The sequence below is a fragment of the Schistocerca serialis genome, chromosome 3, assembly GCF_023864345.2.
Source record: "Schistocerca serialis cubense isolate TAMUIC-IGC-003099 chromosome 3, iqSchSeri2.2, whole genome shotgun sequence".
In the NCBI taxonomy this organism is placed as follows: domain Eukaryota; kingdom Metazoa; phylum Arthropoda; class Insecta; order Orthoptera; family Acrididae; genus Schistocerca; species Schistocerca serialis.
The window spans coordinates 1025788550-1025808266 of NC_064640.1; the positions used below are offsets into that span (position 1 = coordinate 1025788550).

The 19717-nt window shown below is 43.1% G+C and overlaps 1 protein-coding gene across 1 annotated transcript in view; it reads left to right on the top strand.

The window, feature by feature from the left end:
• The window catches only part of LOC126471374 (potassium channel subfamily K member 1-like), a 670186-nt gene that overhangs the window by 105953 nt on the left and 544516 nt on the right, over positions 1–19717 (top strand). The window contains exon 2 of the mRNA XM_050099495.1: positions 2188–2384. Coding sequence (XP_049955452.1) covers positions 2188–2384 — 197 coding nt within the window. The remainder of the gene's footprint in view (positions 1–2187; positions 2385–19717) is intronic.

Genomic DNA, 19717 nt, shown 5'->3' on the forward strand with positions numbered 1-19717 from the left:
CTGTAACAGTCATGAGCATTTGTTACCTTTTAGACTGGATGCAGTGAGTTGATGTTACTGAAGAATGTCATTAAGACGATGACAACACTATTATCAACATCTCACTGAGTTCGACTGAGGTCTTGTAATATTGCTACGAGAAGCTGCATGTTCCTTTCGCAATACCGCAGAAAGACACACCAGGAATGTAGCCACTGTATATGATTGCTGGCAGTGGTGGTCGCAAGAAGACCGGGCAACGGATGGTCACATCGCACTACTGAGAGTGAAGACCGTCGCGTTTGGAAATATTGGTTACTTCGAGGACAGCTCTGAGCCAGACAGACACCTTCTAGCGTGCATTCCACTGGCCCCACAAGAGCACAGTTCGCGACTTCAGTGGTGTCAAGCGAGAGCTCATTGGGGAGTGGAGTGGAGGTCTATTGTGTTTTCTGATGAAAGCTGGTTCTGGATCAACACCATTGATTGCTGTGCGTCGTCAGGAGGAGGCTACGTGAGCACTTGCAACCAACCTGTCTGTGGCAGTGACACTGTGGACTTACACCTCTGGTAACGGTCTGGGGTGCAATTTTGTACGACAGCAGGAGCTCTCTTGTGGTTATCCCACGCATGCTGACTGCAAATTTGTACGTCAGTCTGGTGTTCGACGTTTTGCGCTGCTATTCATTATTCAACATTCCCACTGGTGTTTTCCAACATGGCCGGCCGTTGTGGCCGAGCGGTTCTAGGCGCTTCAGTCTGGAACCGCGCGACCGCTACGGTAGCAGGTTCGAATGCGGCCTCGGGCACGGATGTGTGTTATACCCTTAGGTTAGTTAGGTTTAAGTAGTTCTAAGTTCTAGGGGACTGATGACCACAGATGTTAAGTCTCATGGTGCTCAGAGCCATTTGAACTATTTTTTTTTTTCCCAACATGATAACGCTCGCCCACATACAGCTGTTTTAACCCAAAAGCGCTACAGTGTGTCGCCATGTTGCCTTTGTTGTGTTGGCAGAAGAGCCAACACCGTGTTACTAGGGGAGGCCGAAATGCACGCGTTTTAGCTCACGCAGGCTGGCGTGAGGAGGGAAGGACTATACTGACGTGAGGTCTGGAACATGACAAGGAATTAGAATTCAGAAAGCGGACGTAACTAGTTTGATACTTAACTTTAATCCATTAATGATGAACGTCGCTCTTGACTGTACATGATTCACAATATTGTCTGTTCAGAATTCATTCTAATTGCTGAATATGGCGCCTTGCTAGGTCGTAGCAAATGACGTAGCTAAAGGCTATGCTAAGCTATCGTCTCTGCAAATGAGAGAGCATGTAGGCAGTGAACCATCGCTAGCAAGGTCGGCTGTACAACTGGGGCGAGTGCTAGGGAGTCTCTCTAGACCTGCCGTGTGGCGGCGCTCGGTCTGCAATCACTGATGGCGACACGCGGGTCCGACGTATGCTAACGGACCGCTGCCGATTTAAAGGCTACCACCTAGCAAGTGTGGTGTCTGACAGTGACACCACAGCCTTGGCCTACTCAATCACTCTATCCATCTCCGATTGAGCACATACAGGATACGATTGGATGACAACTCCAGTGTAATCCACAACCGACATTAACCGTCCCTGTACTGACCGTACCCGGAACAGGCATGGTACTCCATCCCACGACTGACATGCAGTACCTGTATGACAAAATACACGCATGTTTGCATGCTTGCATTCAACATTTTGACTGTGACACTAGTTATCAATGTACCAGCATTTAACATTTGTACGGGCTAGCTTGCACTTACATTGACATGTGATCTTGCAATGTTAAATATGTTACATTGACAAATGTACTCTCGAAATTTCACTACTCTGCATTACTTGTCTCTCGGTGTTGCGATTTTTTTTCCGTCAGTGTATTTTAGCTACAATGTTTCCTGTGTAAAGAGAATTCTGAAAGAATACTTACTTAGTTGTAAGAAAAGAGCCGAAAGCTCCAAATTTATAGAGTAAAATACATAGTCATCTGTGCGCGCTATTACGGACTTTCCGCGCAGCATCCGTCGATAGATTGGGAAGGTGCGAGCGAATAGGAAGGAGCGGCGGCGGCCGCCACGCCGGCGTGCAGCGGCCGGCAGGGCGCATGCGCGGCGACCGAGTCGGCGGCGGCGGCGGGCGAGAGCGGCTGGCGCGGCGCCAGTGGCCGCCATGCAGCTGCAGCTGCCGCGCTTGCGGCTGGGGCTGGGGGCCAGCGCCGTGCGCCTGCTGGCGCTCGCCGCCTGCTACGCGCTCTTCCTCGTGCTGGGCGCCGCCATCTTCTCCGCCATCGAGGCGCCCGAGGAGGCGCAGCGCGTGCGCCAGCTGCGACAGCTGCGCGCCGCCTTCCTGCGCCAGCACTCCTGCGTGCCCGGTGCGTCTCCTCAGCTGGCTCCCCGTCCCGCATGTGCCTCAGCTTCTGGCCCGCTTCGGCTGTTCCTCCTTCCTCACGCTGACACGTCCTTTACCAAATGTTTCGACACCCACACATCTACTCACCACCTGGCGTTACAGTACCGTTCTCGGCCAGAGATGCCAAAAGATACGTACTGTCGAGTCCGCTTCGGAGGCGGAACACCCCGCCGGTAACTTTTGTAACTGAAACTTCCTGACAGATTAAGACTGTGCGCCAGACCGAGACCGGATCCCAGTGCCTTTTCTCTCACGGGTTTGCTGTTACCGACTGAGCTATCCGATCGAGGCTGACGGGTCGCCCTCCCGGGAGGAGGCAGGCACTGCGAGAAGTATATCCGTGAGAGCCAGTCGCGAGTCTCGAGAGGGCATCTTAATCGGTTAGAGCACTCCCGTGCAGAAGATAGTCTCGATCGGCCAGGAAGTTTCGAAACAGCTCACAGTCCGCTGCAGACTGAGTCATTCCGGAAACAATCCCCTAGTCTACGGCTAAGCCATTTCTGCGCAGTTTATTCCACGTGCGGTACTCCTGCGATACAATTTCTGGGAAATTTGGGAAGTAGTTTCCGGTTTCTAATCCCAGTCAAGCATACAGTCGTATATCTTTCGAGAAGCTTCAAAACAACGCACACTCGGCTCCAGAGACGAAATTCATTGATTAAATTGGTCATTTACAGACGCATTTCGAAGATCTACAGTGAGAAACCGAACTCTTCCGACAAAATTTTGGAGTTTGGTCGGGAATGTTTTCTGAGTATTTTCGTATTAGGGAGCCGTAGTCGCCGATGGCCTGTGACAGAGTAATTGCATTTCGTTACTCTTCTTCTCCTAAATTTACCTTTGGAGCTTTATTCCACTCTAAACATATGCACAGCAGTCCAAATGTCGACAGTATGCGCTGTTTGTGTTTGAAACAAACTTGTTACATTCCTACTGTTGACAACAGTAATGTCCACTTTACTACTTGTCCCTAAGCTTGCATTCAGTACGCTCGCATGTGTTTCGCTCTCTCTCTCTCTCTCTCTCTCTCTCTCTCTTTCTCTCTCTCTCTCTCTCTCTCTCCCTCTCTCCCCCTCTCCTTTTTTTTGCCATCAGTGTTAGTCGTACGTTAACAGGTTTAGCAATGAAGTGGTTGCCGATATGCACCTCACGTACGGTTCCACCGAATGCAAATAGAATAGTGGTACAACGACGTCAACAAAATCAAAGTACTTTTGCATCTGTACACAGGCACCACGGGATCCGAACCCTTTCATTCTGTGGTGATGACATACGGGCTTTTTCACTTTCCCTATTATAAATTCACTGAAAGAAACATAACTGATGTAAGAAAATCTTAATTATATTATTATTCTCTAACGACCCACCGGATACTAAAATCCTCCGAAAATATTCCTGAACAACAGCCGGAATTTTGTCGGCGAAGTTCAGGTTAATGCAGTATGTTTTCGTCATCAGTAGCGATTGTCTGACGCTTCGGTTATTTAGAATACGGCGTTTCTTTGTGTTGGGGAACGATTTACAGTGAGGAGATTAAAAGCAACTGACTGTGTGCTTCAGAGAATTCCGGGTAATAGGGTACCTAGAAATAAAATTTACTCGTTTTTTTTTTCACTGTTGTATTCCAGAAATAACATACATCGCTGTCATAGACAGTACTTGCTTGTATACTTTGTTGTAGCAGACTCGCACTGCACATCAAAATCGCAGGAAACAAGTCGTACATACAGTGCGTAGTCTACACACTTTATGCATGGATGTTAGCTTGTCTCAAGGTTCCATCACGTTTGCCTCTTCGTGAGTACTTTCTTAAACAGATGTCCGCAAATTGACGGAAGTGGTCCACATGTTTCCAGACTGATCAAAATAAAAGCAAGAGTCCTGTAATCATACACAGAAGTCTAAGATCTCTGGCCAGACAGAGAGTTGTGTATGGGACCTTGATTTGTTTTCGTGATTTTAACGTAAAATACACGCTTATTACAAAAAAAAAACACTGAAAACGAACTGTTGTGTCTGTGTGTGTGTGTGTGAGTGAGTGTGGTGCAGTATTTTAGGACTACATTCATGGCAAACACAAGTTATGTCACTGTCACAGACATGCACATTCCTAACTTTCAGAAATCACCCATAAACTTTTTGCATCGTTTGCATGCAGCAATTGGAATCCCAAAAATTATGAAGATCGCACACAGAAACAAATCTGGATTACCAGTTGACACAAAAGACGAAAGCGTAGTACATCGCAACGTATTTGTAAGCAAGTAATGTAAAAATTAATGCTATGGTATGTTTATTCTGAAAATTCTAATCAGTTTCTTTTACAATCAAAGATATTCGTTACTCCAGAAACAGAAAATTACAGAAAATTTCAGTGTAATTACTGTAGTCTCGCCAGATTCGAGAAATACGTACTCGCCAAACTACGCCATTCAAACAACTTTTGTTAGAAGAGAAAAAATGCGAGTGGTTTAAATTTTAGCCAAAATGTTACGAAAGTACGACGTCTACCATTGTCTCACGAACACGACCTGTAAGGAAGTATAATTCGACGTCATGACGCCAACAGTAATTGTAAGGTTAACGACAGTGCGGTATGCTGGCAATTGTACTACACAACTACACTGCACAACAGAATTAAAGGACCACTTTTCGAAACTCCATAATTCTCTCCCATTTCGCCTCATAGGTGTGAAATTTGGCTCAAAGATGCGAACAGCCTTCCTCTGTAAAGGTGCAAAAGCGTGGCGCCCTCTAGCGTCATCCTAGGGCTCGACGACGCTTAAAACAGCAAGGTATCGACACGTGCGAGAAAAAGGCCACATCTCACAAGTTCATTTGAGGTAATGGTGTTCCACTGGCACCAGAGTTCACCACAACTCTGACAGACGCCACTGTGGACGTGTCACACAATGGGACAGCCCCACTTACATTTTACCCCATTCTTTTGACGGCTCTGCGATGGAGGTCAGAATCGCTGCACCAAGCGTTGAAATCCCGCGGTTTCCTCTATGGCTGGAAGAGTATAGTATTTCAGATACAACGCCTCTCATGATCGGCACTAACATCCTAAGGGTGTGGCGTAAAGAGCGTCAGTTTCTCCGGGGGCTTATTCCCACACATTTCGCATCGAAAACGATACTTGGCAGAGTGATGAGAAATAGGAACAGGTTCTTGACAACCTTTGACACTGCTGACATTTGCAGCCTTCTCTAAAGACGTTGTGGAGCTGCATCCCCGCTGACCGTGGCGGCACCCCTTAGGAGAGCAGCGCGACCGCAACTCTTGGTTTCGTGTACGGGTTGCAATCACTAGGACAATTTAAGGCCATTCGAGTTTTCGCCAACTCCCTTCTGCTGATGGAGACCGTTTTTGCATGTGAGATTCTAGTGGACTGCAACTCACGGTGCAGGTGACCCGACGCCAGAGAACTCCAGGAACATTTATAACGCCGAGAAAGACAAACTTCATATCTATTGCCTCCGTGATAAAGAGACGGTCAAAATAAATTTTTATAGGTGTATTTAGAGACGAAAAAAGAGACCCAAAGTAAGATTGTCGATTTTGAGCTTAAAATTCCCAGTCTCTTTCGTGCATTATTTCGATTAAAGTGAACGATGTTCCGAATAATCTGCATTTATAACTGGTTATTTCAATTGGTATGCCCCTAGACCGACCAAAATTATGAGAAAAGAGACCGAATAAAGGTTTTCTTAGCTGTTTCTTTCGTGGGTCGGTTACTCATCCTTAACATTCTTCCAGGAAAGCTCAGTAAATCACCCCATTGCTACATTCGTGTAGCCATTCTTTCTTACATCAGTCAGTCCAGATACTCCTACATGCTTGAAGGTTGCGTCTGCTTCCAATGATTGATCACTTATCCTATAGCCAAATGATAGCGCGCATTTTCGTGTCTTCACTCACATTACGATACATTGACTTACGTTGAGGAACAGCTTCCAGCTTTTCCATCGAGCGCTGATTACCTGCAAAAGCATCGTCTACGAACAGCCTCAGAGACCTAGAAACGTTGCCTGTCTGGCCATACACGTTTACCGTGAGTAACAAGTGTCCTATTTCATTATCTGACCAAAAGTAAAAGGGCACCTGGTAGTGGAGAGTAATATGAGATGTATTCAGATGACGGCTTGGCTTCTGTTGACTGTGGAGGAATGGCAGCCCCTTCTTCCTCGAGAGCTGACACCAGGGAAGGTAGTGATGTTGGACGCTCCAGTCTGGAGCGAAGTCGACGTTCTAACTCATTTCAAAACTGGTCCATTGGGACTGTGGGAAGGACAGTCCATTTCAGGAATGTTATTGTTCATAAACCATTGCTTCACACATTCTGCTTTATGACAAGGTGTAATGTCACGCTTACACAAACAGTCATAATCTCCGAACTGTTCCTCTAATATACGCAGTTCACAATGCTACAAAATACGTTCTTATCCTTCCACATTAACCGTTTCCTTAAGCGTAATGAGAGGACCGTATCCTAATCACGAAAACACGCTTTCTGTACTTCACTGTCAGCACTACACGCCATTGCAGATAACGCCCTCCACGCATCTGCCAAACCCCAGCCCTTCCATAGGATTGCGCCAGGGTACATCGTGGTTCATCACAACAGATCACTAGTTTACAGTGTGACGTGGCACCACCTTATCACTGACTACAGAAAAGTGTGCTTTATGACGAGCTACTCCACCATTCTACCCCATTCTTTTTAACTCCCTACTCACAGTCATTGTGCTATCTTTACTGATGGTAGCACTTTGGAACTTACGAATGATTCATTCCTCTAATTTCGCGCGATTTTTTTACAACAACCCTCCGTCCGTACCCGTCAGTGCGTGACATCTGCCTGTTGTCGACTTAGCTACGATCGTTCCCGCGCGTTTCCATTTCACAGTCATCTCACCAAGAGCAGAACTAAGCAGCTTTAGAAGGGTAGAAATATCTGTGATAGTTTTTTTAATGTTGTGACATCGAATAATCAGTAAGTGAGCTCTGCTATTACTGCTTCTGCTGTTACTGTTACTGCTTCTCTACTGACAACACAATACTTCCCGCCTACTTTTTATACTGGGCGACCAGCTTCTCGTGACATCTAGTAATAAATCCACGGTTCATAGGGCTGTCCGGATACTTTTGATAAGATAGTTTATATATCCTTGTAGTACGTCAGACGCTGTCTTTGCTTCTGTGAATCACTCCAAGTTAAGAACGAAATACTGAGTTTTGGCAGAAAATTTTCGTTCCAATCCTATATCTATTCCGAAATAACGACAGGAAGCTCTATGAACAACTCACGTCTATTCGAGTAAAAGAGAAAGTCTTTTTTACGTGTCCAGATCTGCACTTTTCCACTCTTAATGAGATATTCGTGTTACAAAAATGTAGTAATGGCAGTACAACTAAAGGCGGGGGAAAAAGAGGCGGCGGGAGACAGGAATGGCTGAGATGTGCAGTCAAGATGACAGTCGTTACAGTGAGGAGGTTAAGCCGCTAGCAGTTTTCTTGCTGTTCCTGTCGCTGACACGGTTCGACCGCCAAGAACTTTATTACTTACCTGAGATGACTTTCCGATCAGCTAGCACTGCAGTGTGCGCGATCTCCGGCGACAAACGTGGAAGGCTTGTTCAGATATGTTACTGTGCATTTAGCTGTAAGGAATCTGCAGTATTTTCGGTACATTATTAATCAAAGATTTCATGAGAATATGCCAGAAGTTGTTACCGGTTCGTCACTTGTTTCATAAAACGATTTATAGCCCACTAAGAAGGAAAACATTACGAACGTAAAGAAAAAGTAATTGAAATGTCACATATAGAAATTTAATATGAATAAAAGCTTATTGAAAAACCGTAAGGGACCGGCCAACTTGATTTCCGAAGTTGTTTTGTTATACGTCTTTTTGAAGTAGTCGTATTGGGTGTGTTCCGTTCCAAAGGACAGGCAGCAGTAGCTTCAATAGTTGAAACCATATTAAGGACGTTGTAGAATTGCAACCACAATCTAAACAGAGAGGAAGCGAAGAATAGGGTGTTGGGTTATTAACCATTACAAGTGTATGAAACTTCTGTCGTCACAGGGGTCCTAGATAGAAAATATTACTGTAGACTAGGTTTGACATCAAGAATTGCCTAAGAGTAAGCTTTGTGCAAAGTTAGTGCAGCGCTTACTGAATGTTGACTAAAAGCAATGGGAACACGAATTTTATTATGGCGTTTTGAAAACAACCGAACTCACTTTTTCTCCCAATGCTTAAAACTTCAGTCTAGAGATGTTTCATATGCGGGAAGGATATTTTCCAGTACGAAAAATTATTTTTTTATGGATTGCCTTGCAATAGCGTAAAGTATATAATCTGTATACTATGAATTACACGCTTCGGTAATCCAGGTCGCTAAGGCACGCATGTGCAGTGGCGCTCGGTTCGGAGATTGGAGGTTCGAATCCTGCTTGTGGGAAAAATTTTCACTACAAGTATTTGGTCGGTAAAGTGAGGAGAGGTGATGGTGGAAAGTTCCTGACTGCCAGACTTTGCAGCAATGTCCTGGAATAAATTTCAAACTTCTGCGCAGTGTCTCATGGAGTGAGGGTGTGTGACACTGTTGATCGTTATCCGTCTTTAGAATGGAGACGTTAAACTTGGCGTCCTCCTGGTGCTATTCAAGAGAAGTATGCCTTGTGCTCCCACCATGTTTCACCCGCACATTTCTCTCATCATAACACAATACTGGCACGGCACCACACTCCACACACATCCGTTACAGCCACCTATAATCAACAGATTCACTTCAAACGCAATTATCAAATACAGTGAGCAGTGAGGGAAGCGGCCATGGCCATTGTGCGGTGGGGAGGGGGGGGGGGGGGGGGGGGAAGAAAACTCTTCCCAGCTGAAAATCCCCTTCTATATCTTCAAGCCAACAATACTGAACGACTCCTCCGTTTACTACTGAGCTCTCCTGTACTATGTAACTGAAATAATACGCTACGGGATCAAAAGTATCCAGACATCTGACTAAAAATGACTTACAAGTCCGTGGCGCCCTCCATCTGTAATGCTGGAATTCAATATGGTGCTGGCTCACCCTTAGCCTCGATGGCAGCTTCCACTCCCGTAGTCATACTTTCAATCAGGTGCTGGAAGGTTACTCGGGGAATGGCAGCCAATTCTTCAGGGAGTGCTGCACTGAGGAGAGGTATCGATGTCGGTCGGTAGGTCCTGACATGAAGTCGGCGTTCCAAAACATCCCAAAGGTATTCTACAGGATTCAGGTCAGGACTCTGTGTAGGTCAGTCCATTGCAGGGATGTTATTGTCGCGTAACCACTCCGCCCCAGGCTGTGCATTATGCACAGGTGCTCGACCGTGTTGAAAGATGCAATCGTCATCCTCGAATTGCTCTTCAACAGTGGGAAGCAAGAAGATGCTTAGAACATCAGTGTAGGCCTGTGTTGTGATAGTGCCACGCTAAACAACAAGGGGTGCAAGCCCCGTCCATGAAAAACACGACCACACCGAAAGCCACCACCTCCGGATTTTACTGTTGGCACTACACACGCTGGCAGATGACGTTCACTGGATATTCGCCATACCAACACCCTGCCATCGGATCGCCACATTGTGTACTGTGATTCGTCACTCCACACAACGTTTTTGCTGTGTACTGTGATTCGTCACTCCACACAATGTTTTTCCACTGTTCAATTGTCCAATGTTTACGCTCCTTACACCGAGGGAAGCGTCATCTGGCGTTTACCGACGAGATGTGTGGCGTATGAGCAGCCGCTCGACCATGAAATTCAAATTTTCTCGCGTCCCGTCTAACTATCATAGTACTTGCAGTGGATCCCGATGCAGTTTGGAATTCCTGTGTGATGGTCTAGATAGATGTCTGCCTATTACATATTACGATCCTCTTCAATTGTCGGCGGTCTCTTGTCAGTCAACAGAAGAGGTCGGCCTGTAAGCTTTTGTGCTGTACGTGTCCCTTAACGTTTCCACTTCGCCAGCACAGTGAAACAGTGAACCTAGGGATGTTTAGGAGTGTGGAAATCTCGCGTACGAACGTGTGACACAAGTGACACCCAATCATCTGACCACGTTCGAAGTCCCTGAGCTCCGCGGAGCGCCTTGTTCTGCTCCCACAATGTCTAATGACTGCTGAGGTCGCTGATATGGAGTACCTGGCAGTAGGTGGCAGCACAATGCACCTAATATGAAAAACGTATGTTTTTGGGGGTGTTCGGATACTTTTGATCACATAGGGTGTGTGAGAAGAGAACTCGACTGCAAGAGAAAGAAAGGAACTTTTCTCGGTAGAAGCGGAGGTGCTTTGTCAAAACGTTAACTGAAATTTTTTAAGATCGAATTCTTGGAACATCCGCTCTAGTCATTCAAATTTACCCAGTATTCTCTGATTTTTATGTGTTGCCACTTCTGTCGAACTTTCTGGCTAAAACGGTTTGATTACAATGAACAAATTATGGCAGCCATGAATCTTATTTTACAGAAATTCTTGAGTCGAACTTAAAGGAAATTAGCCACTGGAAAGAAATGGACAAAGTGCACTGACAAAGAGAAAACTACATCGGAAAATAAGTGTGCCTACAAAAATAAGCGAGCTACGAAAGAAATTTTCGACCTTTGTAGTATAGAATCAATTCTGTCGTATAGTGAACGAGGAAAATAAAAAACTATTCTCGCTTTGGCGATGGGAGCCTGCGATGCAATATTTTTGGCCACTGAATTGGTAGTTTACCCACAACACTTGCATAATATTCACCACTAACAGTTTTACTCTTTCCTAGGAAATCGGTAAAAGCCGACCTTTTGCATCCCAAGAAAGCACGTGCAGTAAGCTTTTGGACATATGAAATCATTTCGACACTTTTGATACCGTGTCACAGATTCTAACATCTTCTTTGACTGCTGTATCTTTTCTGGCGGGAAGTAGTGGATGGACATCTTATTAATAATAACAAATCACTATTCTTTAGTTAATTCTTCAGGTAAAATGCACCGTACTTTTTATTCTGGTATGCCTGTGACACCAAATATTTCATACAACTCCAATCTACTATCGCCCATCGTCATATGGTGCACGACTTCGTTGTTTTCATCTGTGAATGATGTCTTCGTACGTCTTTCATGTGGAACATCTGTAAGACAACTACGATCATGTTTGTGTTCATTTCTTACCTATTGAAAGCCGAAAACACCTCATATATTTTCACCAACATAGGATAAACATCCTTTTGCTGTCAGCTGCTCACAGCAACAAAAATGTTGATGGTGTCATATTTCTCTTTCTTGCGTAGAACGAATAACTCGCAACAAGACTAACGTTAAACAAAATAGCTCCTAAGATCAAGTTGAGAAATGAGTTACACGACGCAATAACATGGGACAGCATCTCAGAAAGTTTATTTCGTTGATATGAATGCCAAGACGAGAATTTTTCATCTTACTCTTGGTCATGAAGGAACTACTAGATATTAAATGTCTCTCAACATCAAAATGGCTCTGAGCACTATGGGACTTAACATCTATGGTCATCAGTCCCCTAGAACTTAGAACTACTTAAACCTAACTAACCTAAGGACACCACACAACACCCAGTCATCACGAGGAAGAGAAAATCCCTGACCACGCCGGGAATCGAACCCGGGAACCCGAGCGCGGGAAGCGAGAACGCTACTGCACGACCACGAGCTGCGGACTCTCAACATCAAAAACATAAAAAGACAACGTATGTAATACCCATCATCCAAACGTAAAATCCGTAACGGCAGCTCTAGATGGGTATTGTTTTACAGTATCGAACATCTAATCGTTTCATTCGGAAAACCATTTACGCTTCGTTTGAAGATGTAGCCACACATATCGTTATTCCTCATCCTCACGACGGAAGGGATGGAATCAATCGCCGTATCTCCCTACCCACTGTTCTTAATTTTGGAGCGATCGGAGCAGCCTCTGTGACTGAATCATAGAGCGGTCATAGAACACCACTCGGACTTGCATTTCCGTCGCACGTTGTCCGCCTGCGAGGCGTCACCCTATTTCTGCTGGGCTGACGATGTGACGATAAAACGCGTGCTTGCGTCATAAAGTGCAGCCTGTTCTTTAATCGCGGTGTGTATGTTCGCGGCGCACAGTCGGTTGCGTATTGGCGCTGAAACATAAAAAGGAAAGGGGCAAGTCTGCGTGGACAGCCTGCCATGCTGAAACATCAAACACCTTTCAAAGGCATTTTTTTTATCTCCGAGAGAAATAAACCATTTATATAATGGCAACCGGATACAATTCTGCAGAGGTGCCATAAAAATCTACGTAACCAATTATTTCAAAAATTACGCCAATCAGCCTCTTTATGCAGTATTAGCATGATGCATGTTGGGCTTCATCCATCTGTAGTTAGTTCAGTTGAGGCTATAGTTATCTTTAGCAGTTGTATATGTAATACTGCAGCTGGCTTTTGCGAATTAACGTTTTTAGGTATGTTGTTGTTTCAATCCCACGTTAAAGTTACGATTTCATTTCAGTTCACCTTACTTGAGTGCTGCTGTTAGCAGTTTTTTCCTTCCGCATGTTCGGCACGCACGTACTCACACAGTTAAAAACTGCACACACAGTTGCAACGCACAACATTCGTCCTTCGTTCGAATTACATGTTGGTCAGAAACTGCAAATGAAGTCAAATTATACATCGTTCATAGGCTTAAATTTCTGCGCTTCGAAAATTACTGTCGATATTTTATAAGAATGTCTGGGGTACCACGTGTCCCAAGTTCGTAAGAATTTGTCCATAAAAAAATACCAGATGTGAAATACATATCAAATTTCAGTTTACAATCCTAAATTTTGAAAGTCACCTTAGAATGCTTTTTAAATCTTTGCTATGTACAATAAAAGTTGACGACTCAAGTAAAAAACTAAAACTTTCCAGTTACGAATGACTTCCTTTGTCGATGCCTCCTTGGCCTTACCTGGAACGGTTCAAATGTAAAGTTCTATGCTTCACGTCGTCAATGTAGCATTCATATACCGGGCAGTCAAATGAATACGAGACAGACGGAAAAAAGTGAGTGAACTATTTATTACGTCAAAAGTAATCCCCATAAGTAGTTAATATATTTATCCCTCTGTGAGATAAGACGGTGAATGCCCACATGGAATAATGTTTGCAGTTGCCTACGGAACCGTGACTGTATCCAGGCGTGTACTTCTTTGTCCGAAGCAAATCAACGACCACGGATATCATTCTTCAGGGCTTCCGCTGGGAAGCCCTTACACAATTTCCACAGAGTCCCGATCTCTCCTCATGTGATTTCTATATTTATGGAATTTGGAGTCTTGAAGAAAAACATTGACGGCCGTCGATTTGCTTCGGACGAAAAGTTGCACGCCTGGGTACAATTATGGTTCCGCAGCAAACCGCAAACATTTTTCCATGAAGGCACTGACCGACTTGTCTCATAGTGGGATAAATATATGAACAGTTATGGCAGCTACTTCTGAAATAATAAACAGTTCACTTTTTTTTCCATCTGTCTCGTGTGCATTTGATAGTCCCTTATATTACATCAATAACCAGTTTTCGTGTTGCCTCGGTAGTTTCTCGGCCTTATAGAAAGCAGGCACCCTCCAATAACGCCTGCTGTTTGGAAACACCACTCGGCAAATTTCCAAATTTTGCTGGTGGTGTGTTGCTTGTGTTATATTGCGACTATGTACAACGCTTTGTTTCTGTTTACGTAACACGTTGTGGCGGGAAATTCACTTGATGGAGGAGCAGATACACAGATTCTTCCCCCAAATGAACTGTCACCTTAATTAAAACTATAACATCGTGATTGGAAAAAGAGGGGTTCAAATTCCCCTTCAACCATCTTCATTCATGTTTCCTGTGATATTTCTACGTTATTTAAGATGAGAACTTTCAGCACAGTCGTGGCCCAATTTCTTCCCGTGCTTGTTCCCCGACGTAGTCCTCTGTGTCTACAGATTCCGGTATTACAGAGATATCAAACGCCTTTCTTCACCCGGTGACGGGAACTGCACGGAAGGCAGACATCCACTTGCTAATCAGTTTTATGTGAGTATAGCACTAAGGAGTGCTGATTGAACAATGTACTTAATAGCCCACAGCGTCTAGATTTACCTTAAGCACTGAAATACCGTTTGATCCCGAGGAATAATCCTTGAATTTCAGTGTCTCATTCATGTTCAGGTCACAAGAGACCGATGAATAAATATGGAGAACGAAATAGGTCGCGAACTTTCAATACTTAGCCGGGGTCGATTCCAGGATTTTGGTCGGGGGGAGGCGGGAGGGCGGCGTTCTGGAAATTTTATTTTTCCAAATTTTCTGTAGTAAACGAAGACGTTTTCTTAATCTATTACAATACCTACTGCAATAACGAGAAAATTTTCGAGGCTGTTACGGCTGAAAACCGGCTGAATTGCGTATTTCATCTAAATCTGCGTCTTAGACTGATTTCACTGAGAAGAAATTGATTAACAGACGCGAAAGAAGCAATCATCATAGCTAACGACACTGGTTTACTTATTTTGGTTTGACAACACTTCCTGTCTCTCTCTTTTACTTTGTTTCATTCCTGCTTCTAATTTAAAGGCACCGGAATTTTGCTGCATACGTGTCCACCAGTCGAAGAATAAACTGTAAAAAATGCAACCGTACATATTTCTCACATCCATAAGATAATTAAAAGTAAATGTGGGGGACTTGTACGTAGGAAGCATAAATATTATTTCCCACGTGTCAACTTTAAACACTTTGAAAATATGTTATAAGATCAAAATGCTGTTGTATCTTACCCCTGAAAGTGAAATATAATTACTTGTATACAGACGCGAAGCAGAAAAATTTCCAAACTATTCCTCTTGGGTACAGGCGAAGCGATCTGGCAACAAAGAAGTGACGAAAGATTTCCATTCCTTCGTAGACTTCAGTTGAGAAACCCACATGTATGGGGCAACACTATTCCAGTTACATATATGTTCTCTCTTATACAGGTAATACATCTCTCCTCACGTCTGCTACCTCTGCCTCCTCTACCATCTATTGGAAGCGATTCACGTCGCAACACATATATAACACAGCAACCACCTTAGAGAGACGTAGTGCGTTTTGTAAATGTACTATTACGTTTTCATATCAGTGGGGTAAATTTCCAAGCATGTTACTTGAGTAATCATACCTATTGAGAAGACAACATAATTTTGTAGTATTTCTTTGGATAGTATTATAATTGCAGAGAAGCCCTAAGCCTTCGGCTTCTATTGGAACATCTTTAACATAAGAAGCGCCACAGAATGCGTTGTAGAAAATTCTACGATATCAATTACGAAGGTGGACCATAGCAAGTAAATGATACTCTGACCTTGCAAAAATAATTTACTGTTTCTTTACGGAAAATCGTGACCACAGCGTTATGTAAATAGGAACGAAAACTGTCATATAAATTATGCTTCTTTGACTGTAACAGATTGCGTTTGATCTAATATATTGCATATAACAGTCTTCTGATCTTCTAAAAAATAAACGGTTTTGAATGGGAGTGAGATAGGAAATGAATATACTGGGCCCTATCCACTCGCCACATAGTTACTTCGGTTTCAATCTGCATGCAATTTTCTTTCTTTTGAAACATCATCGGGTTAGAATAAGACCATTAATTACATGATGATCTCTTATTAATTGTCCACAAGAGTACAAATGTAAGTGTAGACATGAAATTCTATCCGTTCTCTCTTATACTCACAGACTGTTGTGACATACGAGTATACGCCATTTGCTGATATTGTAAGTTAATCTTGATTGTCTTCAAATTACGTGTCACGTATGTTACTACCCTAACAACAGACCGAAGTGAGCTCAGTCAAAATATGTGCTGTGGAAAAGCAGGGCACAATAGTACCGAACAACAACATGGATACTCACAGTATCGTTATCAAACTGGGTCGGTCTTCCTCCACTAGTGGCTACCGGCAAGTATTTTAGTGTGAACAGATAACTGAAATGAATGATTATCTCATTGGTAACATTATTGCTTTCAGCTGCAGTACAAAATATTGCTCATTTAGCGTCCCGGTATAAGAGTTAACGAGAATTCAACAGGACATACGTAATGAAAGCTGGTGTGGCCAAATATTTCTGCAATTTAGTGTAACTCACTGACTTGGGAAATTTTCCTCATTTTCGATGTGTAAGCAGTTGTTTTCATTACAGTATATTTTTGCTCTACATGAACAGCAATCTTTATTAGGGGCATGACATACCCAAAGTTGTAGACCAATTTTGCATTTGGCCAGCAAAACAGATAACGATCGCCGAAATAGAGGTGATATAAAGTTCATACTAAAAATAGTAAGTAAAATTTGAAGATAAATAAATCAGACAATAAGAGAACAAAAATTTTTGAAATTTGGTAGTACAGAAGAATGCTGCATATTACAAGGGTAAATTGAATAACAAATGAGGAGATGCTGAATAGAATTGGAAAGAAAAGTAATGTGTGGTGTAACTTGACTATCGCAAGGGTTCAATTGAGAGGATGCATTCTGATGCAACAAGCAGTCATCATTCTGAAACGGAGGAAACTGTAAGAGGTAAAAATTGTAGAGGAAGATCAAAATTTGACTACATTAAGCAGGTCAAAATGGGTGTAGCTTACAATAGATTTTCAAAGATGAAGGGGCTTACATAGGATTGACTAGCATGAAGAGCTGCATCAATCTTAGAACTGAAGACCACGACAATAAAGTCTGTATTGGACATTACATTCAGGTGCTTCTTTCTCAGTAAAGAAAAGTACGTTGAGATATCACAACTAAACTCGAAGTTCAGAAGTCAACTAGTACTATGTTCCACTTCGGGCGCACAGTGTTACATATAAAATCTTAGATGAGTTCTAATGAGAGCTTAAGAGTCCATCGCACTTGCAGTTAGATGAGTTATTGTAACATTACTCTTTCAGAAGACTTTGTAGTCTGGGCAGCCACAGCCTGGATATATCATTTTGAAGATAAAGCCGATTCAGCTGTAAGTACTTTATTTGTAAGCACTGCCAGTTTCGTAGCATTTCAGCAGCATTATCAGGTGCAATAATATCAAGCAATGGGATAACCCAGCGTTCACAGTTAGCAATTTTTCGCTAAGTAGCAGACGTCAATTATAAAACAGCATAAAACAATATAGAACACTCCCGTGATACATTGAGTACCAGTATTTGGTGAGCTAAAGGGTTCCCATGTACCAAAAAAGTGATCAAAAACTAACAGTGTATGATCTTCTATGGGATTATGTAAAGTCAAGTAGCGCCGTCCCTCATTTGCCACCGCAAAGCCGCGCATGGTTGTGTACTAACGGGGGGCGTGTCACGAGGAACAGCGGAAGCGCAATACAGTGATATCGAGAGATTCATGTGGAGCGCGCATGTGCATTCGTGAGTAACTAGATGTGTAGAGCGACGACTGGGATGGTGGGCAAGCTGGGTGATCCCTTACAATGTGTTAAAACCGACGTATATTCTTAAAAACTATTATTAGTGCCAATGTTGTCCATAGAAAAACAGCGCGTTAACGGATGCAAAATGGTTCAAGATAGCACATGGGCACCCGTTAGGACACCAAATACCGCTACTCATGGTATCAAGGGATCTACGTTGTTTTATGCTATTCTATAACTGACGTCCGCTACTTAGCGACACCTTGCTGACTGTGAACACTGGATTATCCCATTCTCTTTTCTGATCAGAACATGACTTGATTTTCTTGCACTTCATGATGCAGCTAACATGCTTATGCTTACAAATAAAGTACTTACAGGTGAAGCGGTTTTATGATAAAAAATTACTCTTTCAATTTACTTGTTTGAGGTTGAGATGTACAGGTTTACGAAGTTTTAAAGCGAAGAAACGGTAGTACAGTGACAAACGTAGAAAGTAATCTGACTTTATTTTCAGACTCCAACGGAATTTTACTCTCCAGTGACATTTATTATAAGAAAAGTAGTAGTTGGTCCAGAAATTTTTACACAGTGTAGTCTGTACGTAAATGATGGGACCAGTCGTTTCTCGGAAAGTATCATGAGCGTAGATTTTCAGTTGTAATGGAATTATAATTTCACCACAATTTCTGTTTCCCTATCCATCTTCATCGGGCATGGAACAGGCGAGATGGAGGTTCTATTTTAGATTAACGTCGAGGCCGTCAGAGACGGAACCCTGGTTCGGCTGGAAGAACATGGCGAAAGGAAATGGCCATCTCTTGCTTTAATAACAGTCCTTTCAGATGCCTCAAATGATTAGGGAAAGCTACAGGAAACCTAAACCAAGATGACTTACAGGTACTGAGTCCGCTATTTCAGGATACGAGTGCGATGTGGAACTTACTGCACCAAATCGGTCGGCGACTGCATATGTACCACAGAGAGAGGTAGCACAGGAATTTCGAATCGCCTCTCCTGTTCGGGAACACTGGAATTTCAATACACGTCTGGCAATATTGCTTTCGGTTTTCTGAAGTTTATTTGAACATTTTGAAGCGGTTGTCAGAATGGTTTTCCAAACACCATTTACTTCAGAAATGATTTTCCAACTGAGCTGATGTTCTACATCTAATAAACTCGACATCGGCGTAGTGTTCAACTATAGTTCACTTATTTTTGTACCGCACATCAGACAGTCGTAAAAATGTTCCAAACTAAACACTGATCCGTTACTGAATCGATGCTGTTCTACAAAATGAAGTCTTGAAATGATGGAAATTTTTTTCCTGGGGGCCGCATTTTTCTGCGTTTTATTTTCCACCAAAAAGAGATACTGTGCGTGTTGAGAAGTTTGATTCAAAGGTTGCAGAAATTTACCCTACACAATTTCATACAAACAGTATGCAGTTGTATTTGGAGCAGTAGCGAGATCACGGTTGTAAACGATGACCTGTGTATGTTGTCTCTGCTATAAGAACTCGCTATATTCTTTCAGAACAGTGCTTTCAGTGTTGTGTTGATTTTTGTTTATTTCTCGCATGTTTGCTTCTGGCACGAAAATACAGTACATGAAGCATGTGGCACTGACCCTGTGTGATCGGTGTATTTTTCCCGGCAGAAAATAAGTAAGACCTTTCAGCAATATTTGTCTACAGCAGCGATATACCTACCAGTTTTTTATCTGACGATCTGTTTTATTAAGAGCACATGACTTTCCTTTCTTTTTTAACATTGACTTGAAGCTCCTGTTGACATTCGGTAAGTAT